This window comes from Opisthorchis viverrini (genome assembly GCF_000715545.1).
Source record: "Opisthorchis viverrini unplaced genomic scaffold opera_v5_12, whole genome shotgun sequence".
Lineage (NCBI taxonomy): Eukaryota > Metazoa > Platyhelminthes > Trematoda > Opisthorchiida > Opisthorchiidae > Opisthorchis > Opisthorchis viverrini.
Window position 1 is genome coordinate 3,948,090 of NW_008751668.1, and position 11,741 is coordinate 3,959,830.

The following is an 11,741-nucleotide window of genomic DNA, read 5'->3' on the forward strand; positions in this document are numbered from 1 at the left end:
CATACATGGCCCAAACCTTCGTGGGAATAGACGATCCAGTACCAAAGTTAATCACGCGCAAACACCCAAGATTTGGATGACATCTGACTATATATGGTCTATATTAAAACATTCTAAACATCGAACGAAGCGTCTTTGTGTGGCAGGAGGTGCTTGAACTTCCTGAAACGATTAGCGTCATTACTAGTTCATGCCTAACAGTCACTAACTACAGTTTGTAATGATATTTAAGTGCCTCGTTTGCATGCAAAAAATATGTTATCGTAGCTCTCCGGTAACCCATAGAAGAATCACCTCAAAGAAATTCACGTAACGACGCTCTGTTGTATAGATAGGTATTAAAACCAACTCAGAACATCACTGAGACCCAGGCCCATCTGCTGCCTATTCTGAATAAAATACCTCTCGTCTCAATGGACCTGGGAACATTCATGTCAAACGAGATTTTTTTAGGANTAGGTATTAAAACCAACTCAGAACATCACTGAGACCCAGGCCCATCTGCTGCCTATTCTGAATAAAATACCTCTCGTCTCAATGGACCTGGGAACATTCATGTCAAACGAGATTTTTTTAGGATCAAATGTGTTTTAATTAAAACACTGAACTTTTGACCACCGTGGTAGCCGATTTTCCAGAACACGGCATTCATACGGTCCTACAACATCAGTGGTACAAAAAGGTTTGTTTTCTCCGCATCACGATTTCTCTCGTTAACAGAAAAAATTACAGCCACATTGAGAGGAAAGCGGTAGCTCTTATCTCTGCCTTGAAAAGGAGAATAGCAGTGCCGCACCGCCAAGATTCTATTTGTCATACAATGTAAACGAATTCAATTCCATGCTATTAATCGCCTTATCAAAATATCAGCACGGAAGGGGCAATCAATGCAGCAGTTTTACCCGCAGCAAGATCCAACAATTCTTCACCAATCCTTTCAGCGTGTTACTACTTCTGCATAGGCGATTGTTGAGAAAACTGCGTATAACACTCTGCCGCATGTGGTTAGTTGAAATGTTCAAAACGAACGGTTTATGGAAATATTGAGTGAATGTAAACAGTTGTTACTTCGCGAAATTACCTTAAAGATCTTGTATGAATGTCTAGTTGTCGGGTGGCCGTCATCCTAGGCGACGCCATTTATGGCATCAAACACAGAAACGGTTTCACAAATGGGCTCATGGGACTGTCAAAATGAAAGTTATCAAGTGAATTTTCTTGCCCGCCTCTTATACCGGGATTGAAAAAACTCGTCCGCATCTGCGTGTGAATGTGGTCTATTTATTTGAGAATCCAAAAAGTGGGCAAAATCACGGATCATATAACCAGATCATTATTTGTCACCAGAAGCTTCGGAACTACAGTGCAGCTTGCCAAAAACTTCTCAGCACTCTGAAGAAACATCGACGACGTTCGAAAACAAATGGCCTCTCATTTGACCGGTGAAGTCCAACGGCTTTCCAGACTGTTGACAAGAAAACACTCGAAAAGTCACCAGGGAATAGACCACATTCACACGCAGCTGCGGACGAGTTTTTTCCCTAATACTTTTTTCTAATGTTTAAGGATGGGACACATTCGGTGGTGTCTTTTGTGTCGAGCGATTCTTACGTTCGGTAACCAATTTGTCGCGTATATATTCGCATATCAGTCGAATTAAGGACCTTTACTGATCTGCCATGTGAATACGACGGTTGACAGCACACAGACGGTGATGTACAAATTTCCCTAAGCGTTATCACTATCCAGAGGACCAAATAATAACTTGGTGGACCAGCTTAGTGCGTAGAGAGCTGACGATTTGTATATTCAGGCTAGCTGGATGGGTTCCATTAGTCTGCTTTTTTAATATTCCGCGTCTGAAGATATCTAGTTGAAATTGCCGAACCATTGGGTCAAAAATCACGCAACTTATTCAGATGTGTTCGTACAGCACGCTTGTAACCCTACTGAAAAGTTTAAGGGAGACATTCAAAAAGGTTTGCAGGATGAACCGATTTGTTGTTCTGAAGCAACTCCATGATGTTGTTAGCCGTATTAGCAATCTCATGTTCATTTTTTTGTTTTAGCCATTTCACCAGCAATCCTTCAACCGCTTCTTGCTTTTTGGACTGTAATGTTATATTTTTCAACTTTTCAGCTGACAACTACCTCATTTGAACATCAAATACGCGAGTATTGTCTTCAGGATCGAGAAATTAGTTCCTGTTGCTGTTATGTACTGTTCACTGGTTTCTGTCATGGGTAGCAAACTACAGTGATGAAGTTCAGAGGATTCCTCTTGAAGCTAAGGCACCCGCAGGAGAGCGGTACTAACTGTGCTAGTTGAGGCCCATCGCCCTCGTAAGGCAGAATTCTACACAGTTACCGATCAAATGAACATCTTGACATATGCCTCAGCTAAATCTGTTCCCGTGAGGTCCTATAATTCTGGATAAATTCTGTAAGAGCTAGTGCCGATCAGTAGTGAATTTAGGACGGATGTCCTTAAAACTAAATCATCACGAATCAATCAGCGTCAACTATGGTACATTGTGAGTTTAATGGTTCTTGTTTCATTACTGAATGGGAATTTAGACCCTATCGTTTGGAATTCGTACGAACAAAATGAACCTTCGCAGATATCTTCCTCAAATTCTGAAATGAAGACTGCTATTCTTTAGAATTGTGATGTTTCGTTGAGTTACTCAAGGTGCTTGTGTTCGGAAACCGTCAGGTGGATATGTTCGATTGGCTAGATCGGAGGCAAACTGGGAGAACCATCGCGTTTTCAAAATTAGATGCATAAAGTATAACATGATTCCCAAATCTCTGGTTGTCAAGCCACCAGATGCGTCCTCCGCTTCTGTCCAAAATGCTCCCTCAGCGGCCAAGTCATTCCTCAAACAGAGGATCCATTTAGCCACCCAACGTTTAACTGATATCCGCCACCGTGCATGTCGTCTCAGTCATGTTCTTCAGTCCGCACTCTCGCCTACTAAATTCAGGCCACTAAACGCCAAAGCGAAGGAGTTGAAATCAGCTCAAGGTAAACGTAGCAAAGAAAAACAAATTCGTAATTTCAAGAAACTGCTTTCCACGACTCGCTGTTATATTAACACAGTGGAGAAGAGTAAGGCATCTGCTAGCTGTTGCAGCGTAGTCAATTTATCAAGTAGACCCTTAGGTGACGAAGAACTCTACCTGTTAGAGGATGCATTGAATTTCGCAGTTAGCAAGTAGTTATAAGGGCAGAAGAGATCATTCCTTCTGGTGAGTCTGTGTTTTAGACGCTTCCTTTAATGGAAGCGGAGAAATTACGTGTACAATTAGTCACAATCCTGAGGTCCCGGCAATCAGGGGTTCTAAACATTGAACCAGCAGAGCAAAGAGCCTTAAACACAATAATGCAAGTAGGCAGTATAGCATACTGTATAGTATACTATATACTATGTGCTGTATGTACTGTACTTCATATATATACCATACATACTATATGTAGTATAGTACAGTGTAGTAATTACAAAGGCAAATAAAAATAAGGCCACGGTCGTCATGAATAAGAGTGGCTACCTGCAGAAAGTTAGACAGCACATAGCTGATAGACCTTACCGACATATCAGTAACGGAACGATTACGTCAATAATGAATAAAATTAAGGTTGAAGTTGGGAGGTATCTAAGATCAGGGATGAACTATCTGGGGCAAGGCAAGAGGTATCGATTGTACCCTAAATGTGCAATCCAACGACGACTTTACGGGTTACCGAAAATTCATAAGGAAGGTGTCCCCATACGACCAATGGTGGATGGCATGGGGTCACCACCACATGAGCTGGCCAGATTTCTAGCAGGTATCCTTAAACCACTTGCCGGCAAGTCACCCACATACATCCAAGTTTCGTATGACTGCTAGAAAAGTAGCTGGGTTTCAGTTAGAGCTAGACGAACTTCTGTCAACTTGGTGTATACAATGTCCCTAAAGCGGACGTTGTGGAAGTAGCGAGAAGGCTTTTACTGGCACACAACGCTGCAAGAACGAACGCAACTCTCCGTAGACGAGATAGTTGAAGGCGTAAAGGTATGCCTAAACCTAAGTCATTTTGTTTTCGACTCAGTTATATGCTTCCAAGAACAAGGTTTAGAGATGGGATCATCAATTTTGACCAACATGTACATGGAAGCCTTTGAACAGAAAACGTTAAACGGATTCAAGTGTCCGCCAAGGGTTTCCTTGCATTACGTAGATGACACGTTCGTTGTGATAAAGCGGGATAGGGTGAACGAATTATTTCAATATCTGAGCACTTTGAACCCTCACATTAAGTTTAGCATGGAGCTAGAGTCCACATCGGGTACAGTAGCTTTCCTTGACTGCATGACGCACAAGAGTGGTTGGAAACAGAAAACCGCTGTTTACCGGAAATCAACAGATAGTGGTGCGGTCTTAAACCACTCCTCAGCATATCCAAAAGCAGTATATGCTAGCATAGTTTCAGCGATGTTTAAGAGAGTAAGAGCAATGTGCACAGGAGGTCGACCGGAGAGCAGCACAACTTGAGGTAAAAAAGCGACTTCAAGATAGCGGATACCCAGTGGGTTTAATTAAGGCGCAACTAAGACGGGTGTTGGTGCCAGCACCAAGGCCCAACAAGGAGTGAATCGAAACAGCGGTCATCCCATGCAAAACAGGGACATCGGAAGGGTACTGAATACGCCTAATATTAAAGTAGCATTCCAGAAGGGAAATACTTTACGCTTGATGTTGGTGCATTCGAAATATCGCCTTGCGGCTGATAGGACAAGGAACTGTGTATACAAAATAAAATGCGACGACTGTGCGAAGGTTTATATAGGTCAGACAGCCAGGGAATTGCACACTAGAATCGGTGAGCATAAGGAATCTCACGGATTAGTTCCCTGACTGCCTTAAAACCCAATCAACCTGCTTACTTACTCACATGGGCTGAGGAAGCTCTTGTGTCACAAGCGAAACGTTGCCCAGCAGTAAATCCACCGACTGTTTACCAAACCTCTCTGAAACCATGCAACCTTGTGTTTATGCTCATGTTCACTCACTGTTCACCACTGGTCAAACTTTTTCGTTAATGTGGAAATCAACGGAATGGTTGGTCTCAGTTACCATTATGAAGGCTTGACATTAATAATAAACAAAGCACTCATCAGTTAAACTAAACTTTCCCGCTAAGTTAGATATCAAAGGAGTCAGCGCGAGCTGACAACCAAACTACGGCGCTCAGTATTCGCACAATGGAATTGAATTTTCGAAAGATACGACGTGTTCCTAATGGACCAAAACAGACAGGTAATTGAGTTCACACTGTGAGTCCGAACTTTTGAGCCCCATTTGGACATCCTGCATTCTCAGCGATGCTTGGAAATTATTCCACCAGACTTTTCCGCCAGAGGTATGATTGCCTCAGTGGACAAAGAAATTCGGTGAGCTGCGAAAATATGAAAGCAGATTAGGATAATTTTCGGTGTGAGCAGATACGCAACAAAATGCAACATTTGGGCGCAGAAAGTTTATTTCACTCGCAAGGGTTTCGCACCTGAGAGCATTGTGCGTCTAATGGTCATCAACTTAATCTGCTATCTGACCACTGTGCTCCACTCAACTTTGGTGCTAATATCGGGTTACAATGTGTACTCCAAACAAATTAATTGTCAGATACTCATGCAGCCTTGTTGACCTACAGTCAATCGAGTGCATCACCGGGTGTTTATCTTTTGGCTTTGTAGAAAACCAAGTTGGTGTGTCGAAAAGCTTCCGATGAAAACACAAACATAAACGAGAACAACGCCTGGTCGCGAATTCCATGGTTGTGATAGTACGCTTGATTTTCGTGTCTAAGAGTGAGAACGTTGGGAGGCATTTTGATAAAAAAATGCTCCTATTTGGACAAAAAATTATAAAGGCAGACTCTGAATTGCAAGTCTGCTTGAGGTTCGTTTGTGGTTCGTAAAATAGGCTCACGCAGTAATTGCATATGTGATGTAATTGTCTTCTTACGACTGAGGCATGCGCGCAGGTGACTAACGTAACCAGGAAGTAAATGTGTGATTCTGCGCTTATATCGGTTCCAACATGGTGAATCTAGTTGGCTGGTGCTGTTGACTAGTTAGCGTCTATCACCTGAAGGTACAATGCAGTTCAGTATTCCGGGGAGTCATCCAGTCCCTCGCAAAGTGGGATCCTGTAAAAACCTCCCTGGAACATCTGTGCGTCAGTGAATGCATACTGTTAGATAAGACCAGCCAAAGACTGATAAACTCATCCACAAAGCCGGTGTAAATTTGTCCAATAATCGGTGAAGTGGGGTCAATCGTTGGAAAGACTGGCGAAAAATATATTTCTGTTTTACAGTGGTAATTTTAGTTAGTCTCCTTGGTAAGTGAAGCTGATTATCCGGTTGATTAACAGTAGGACAAGCGGATCAAAGCCGTAAACAGCTGATATACCAACACCGAAGATTGCGAATTCATGAGGAGTATGAGAATCGATGAATCCGACTTACCTAACTCGTCAAAATAAACAAGCAGAGAGAATAAAGATGCAGTTTTTCGAGGTAATTCAAAATATTTTTGGTCACGCAGACACCTTCGTCCGTGACGTTTAATGGCACCAGACAAGTATTGAAACGACAAACACTCCCTACTTTTCCTATTTGGTGCTCCAATGGTTCGAGGAATTAATTAGTACACTTTCCCTTCACCGAACTACAAAAAAGTTAAGTGGACTTCGGTCAGCTGCTTTCGGATCATGGCTTGTTGATTTATGGAGTGGGATATCATCCATTAGCTTTCTTTGCAGAATGCGTTTCGGTGACAGTCTACTCAGCGGTATTTCCTTCGAATTAGAAGTGGAGGCATGCTTTTGCACATTCGGAGGTTTTCGTTGAATTCGCAGCCAATCATATTGCTCCCTTCGACCACTGACCACCAACGACGAACTCCGCGTGTGTGCAGGAGAGAAAATTAATGTGACTGTCCCGTAAATCATATTGCTCCCTTCGACCACTGACCAACGGGTTGAACCAACGGCGAACTCCGTGTGTGTGCAGGAGAGAAAAATCAATGTGACTGTCCCGTGTAAAATAAATAGCGACCTTAGTCTGAGATGTGACAGTTTTCTGAAGACAGTGTTCGTGAACATGAAGGCCAAGAAACCAGCCATATTACTGGAAAGCGCTGAGTACATTTATTGGGGTTAGAAAAAACAGCGGTGGCAGTTCTTATCTTCGTAACATTTCACAGGCACCTCTGCAAAACAGGTGATCCCTAACAAACAGTCGGATGTTTGACTGACTTTTAAACTGATGCTTAATTTCTTCCACTTTTCGTCCCTAGGTGTCCATGCATTCCACGGTGGGAATTTTCCAAGCGCTGGTCCCGTATCCCTTATCTTCATCATATTCGACTGAGTTACTCAAGACTCTTGTCCCTCGAGGTGAAGTCAGTGGTAGTGCGTGCGCCTTCCATATTACTTTCTCCGTAGTACAACAAAGACAATCAAGTCATTTTTAAAGGGGGCTTTGACCATCGTAGTGATCTGTGTGTGCATTCAGCAAACCGAAGGAAAGCCCACTACATTCTTTTGTTAGTTTGAAAACAAGAAAAAACAATGATCCTTTTTGGATATCGTTGGACCTACTAACGAAACCAATTGGCTGTGGGGCAGTAGTTTTCAGTGTTTCTTTGAGTTTCTTACGGTTTTCTCTTTGGTAGATTTATCTAATAGAGCAATGCAATAGAGCAATGGTGCAAGTCTAAAACTAACTTGCGCGCAAAAAGGTATCAGGATGTTGGATCAGATTTGGTAATGGACGAAGATGTATTTGGTCATTTTGAAACTTGAGAATCCAGGGAACGACTATAGCATGAACAGATGCATGCAACATGGACTGCAAGGTCTTAGGCCTTCATCGCTCGGAAACAATCTAATTACAAGAAAGGTAGTTTATCGTACCCATCTTTAATGTGTATTGAGCTTATCTTAAATTACCTGCTCCCGTTGCGCATCAGGCAGTAGTTTAGTTACGGTCAAAACGCAGAGTGCAAAACCTACCATCTGCCGGCCCTTGGGGAAAGTGTGCAGAATTTACGGATCATTTCGCGCTACTTAAGCTGAAGTGAGTAACAAGAGAAGTTTGCCCATTTTGATTGGTCCTAGCGTAGAAACCACCTACACTGTGGCAGCTCATAGCATTACCCCGGAAGCTACAAACAGGTACGCGTGGTTTGAAAGAAAAAGGTTCAGTGCTTCACAAACATCACCGCTCCCTGCGGCTAGTCCTGTCTTGGCGGGATCATTCGAGTCAAGTTCATTCTCACTGGAGTCAATCTACAGTGCATATTCCCCATCTTGGTAAGATTTGAACTCACCTCATTTGACGTACAAGACAGTCAAGTTGGCGCCCCTCTCCACTAATACATGTTGTGAGCGAGTAGTTCACCCAGAAATTTACCAGCGAGGTGACAAAATCGCAGGAGAAAATGATCGAGCGAGATTAGTGTAGATACATTGGAAAATTCGAAGAATTTGGGAATGTCAGAAGAACGAAAGCCATACCGAAGTAACTTTTCGACAATCATATCAGGCTGATGCCATTTCGGCAAAATGTCCGTGAATGTGCGCTACATCTGGTTCTGCTGCATTTGGAAATAAAAGGGCATTCACGGTAATTGGATTCTGGACAAACTCGCAATCATTTCAAACAAGGATGAGATAATCTGTTTCATCAAATTTAACAACCTCAATTATTCCCAAATTCCACTCAATTGAAGATTACATTGGAGTTGAACAAGAGATTTGGTTGAGTTTGCCATTGTGATGTTGTTCAATTGAATTTGATATACAATGTTTGGTTTGATTTATCGCAGAAAATTGTCTTGGTGGATCAATAATAATAAGATCACTGAAAACTCTTGGACAACAATTTACGGGCATGGCCCTCCTTGTGGTTCATCAGGTAGGCGAAGTTGATTGTTGATCACGTGGCGGCTGACCTTACATGCTGAAGTTTCGTCACTTTTTGAGTTTAGACGGATAATTTCACTCCTGATGCTTGAGTTTATGTAGTTTCAATGAGCACCTTGCGACATTTACTTGAGCGTCTGTTCAAAAACTAGCTTATTCGTGACCTGAATGGTCCTCTCTTTATCTGCTTTGGATATATTCTGTTCATTTGATCCATGAGTTACCGTGATTTTTTCTCATCAGCCCCACGTTTTGATAGGTCCGTTTACGGTTGGTGGTGCGTCGTGATCCGCTTTCTTGTTATGTGTTTGGTTGATTGTTGGCCTCCCATTCTTGGTGGTTGCTGCTTTCTTATTCCCATGGGCCTGTTCACAACTTGCAGTCTGTTCTCTCACACACAACTTCCCTCTCTCCAGTTCCAGCTTATTTACCTTTTTGTTCTTTTCGGCTTTCATTGTTTTCTCCATGGTCTGAAGTTATAACTTTCCAGTCTAACTAACTCGTCCTTTTATTTTGAACCTGTTGATTTCTTCTTTGATTCCTTGTACGTCTCAGATGTTTGTGTTGGCAGAAAAGGCCAACCTGTTTGTGCTCTTTTATCGCCTTATCGATGGACTGACAGACTCGCTTAAATTCGCTTTCTTCTTTGTCCTTGCTTGACCCAACATGCTGAAATTGTTCCAATCGAATTTGTGTATCGTCTGCCATTTGTGTACGGAGACGAGCGAAAGTTGCTCTTGCTTCTAGTAGCACGTTTATACTCGTTGATTCCGATTGATAAATCTCTTTCACTTTGCTCACGTGGCGTTCGGTATAATCCTTGTAATGGATTTTGTGAATGAATTTGTTTTCCTCACTTGGGTCCGACTTTCCCTTTGGTTTTGATGGTGTTCGATTTGTGCAAAAAGTGTATTGTCAGGAACCCTCACAGTATCTATTGAGAGCAAAATCAGTTCTCATGGACGGTCGGTCTCCAACGGCCAGCAACAGTTATAATGCAGAATAGACTCTAAGTCCTTTGAATGACTCTTGCGGCTTGTCATACTTTTTTGTTTTCTCACAGATGAACGTTACATGAATTTGCTTGCAATGAGACCGAAACATTTCGGATATTCTCAATATAGAAAAAAGATTATAACGTTTATAAATCGGTAAAAGTAGTTTGGACACTAACCGGCAGAGTGTGATCAATATTCAAGTGTCCGTGTTGTTCGCAAACGGTGGCAGACCTATAGTGTCAGCTTCTGGGTTCTCATCGTGTTACAATGCAAAACGGTTTTTTAAAGTTACAATAAATGTAAGACACACGTTTGCCTCATTGGTGTCACCAGAACTGACAGTGTTGATCATGCTACAGCACTTTCTATATAGGGTCTAAACTTGGAAGAAAAGGAGCAAATCACAGTGCATTCATGATGACAAGTTTAGCGGTTGTAACTACCGTACGAAAATAACTCAGATCTCCCGAAAATGTGGCAGCCGCTTTTGCTAAACTAACCCAAAGGTGATTAGGCAACAAAAATAAATGCTTGTAAAGCCATCCATTTACTTACCTTGGTTTCTTGCTCTTATCCTTCATTTCCCCCTTGTTCATTGTCCATCGACTGAACATCCAGCTTGATAGTTTAAAATACTTGTTCACTTTTCGCAGAGCAATGTACCCTAGCAGTTAAAACATGTGTTCGCTGCTGGCAGCTGGCTGTTGAACACTATTGCCGGATGTAACTGCAGATGGCTAGGTAGTGTGATCGAGAAGGTTGACCGGATTCAACGGACTCAGGTGATGAAAGCGCGTTGCTGTCACACATACGGCTTTCAAACGGAAGTGACCCAGCAGACGTAAACGTCCAGCTCGCGTTTTTGAGGGTATCAAGGTAAGTTCTGGTACCCCACTTGTCCAAAAGGACGGTATCGGCGGTTCATGTGATACTCAGCGTGGAGGAATTTTTTAACGAGCATTTCATTCTTTGGATAGGAAGTGCACTGTTCGTTACAAGGCGTCACAGGTTGGTCACTGTTACTTACAGACTGGAAGCTGTGATTTCTCGCTAAACTGCTATCCAGAGACGCGACTACCTTAGATTGTAATAGATAGGCATTTCATATTTTAGACGGTAATTTGCCTACAGAAGCATCCATGACAAACTTTCTAGGTTCGCAAAAGATCTCCTCCAAGAAGGCTATTACATGAATCGATTTAGCACTTTGGGTCGGCAGGATGGAGGTTCCAAGCGAATCCTACTTCTTGATATGTTTGCACCCAGGTATTACGCTGAACATTGTATTCAGAACACTTCATAAGCGGGGACTATGGCTTCAGTCAAATTACCTTACCACGGTAACATGTTGGTTCAGTTTGTTGGTTTACACGGTATTGTAAAGAAACCTCAGGTCATATCGTTCAGCCGTAACAAATTTCGCGTACGTAACTGTGATGTCACCCGAAGGAAGCACGAGGGCCGAGATAGTGCCAGGCTGTCCAAGCCTAGACAGGAGCACTGAAAAGGCGAAAACTTACTGGGTTGGAACCACGAACACAGTAAGTTTGTGCCTTAACTGTTCGGCTAGTTGGAGCTCAAGAAATCCGGCTAAAAAGTATTGATGTAAGAGTTCTTATCACACTGTGCGGCACCCCATATTTTGACAAGAGTCCGCCCGCAAGGGAAGAGTGCCATTGGCCTATTGACTGTCACTATTCATAGGGGTTAATATCATTGGACATCAGAGAGCACAAGGTCAAGGTACAAGGCAAGAAACAATAA

At 42.5% G+C, this 11,741-nt stretch overlaps 1 protein-coding gene across 1 annotated transcript in view; it reads right to left on the bottom strand.

Moving 5' to 3' along the window:
* T265_01196 (hypothetical protein) overlaps positions 1-10,573 on the bottom strand; it is a gene marked incomplete at both ends in the record, with an annotated part of 46,685 nt that extends 36,112 nt beyond the window's left edge. Inside the window, one exon of the mRNA XM_009165157.1 lies at positions 10,533-10,573. Within this exon, the coding sequence (XP_009163421.1) occupies positions 10,533-10,573 (41 nt within the window). The remainder of the gene's footprint in view (positions 1-10,532) is intronic.
* Positions 10,574-11,741: the final 1,168 nt, after the last annotated feature.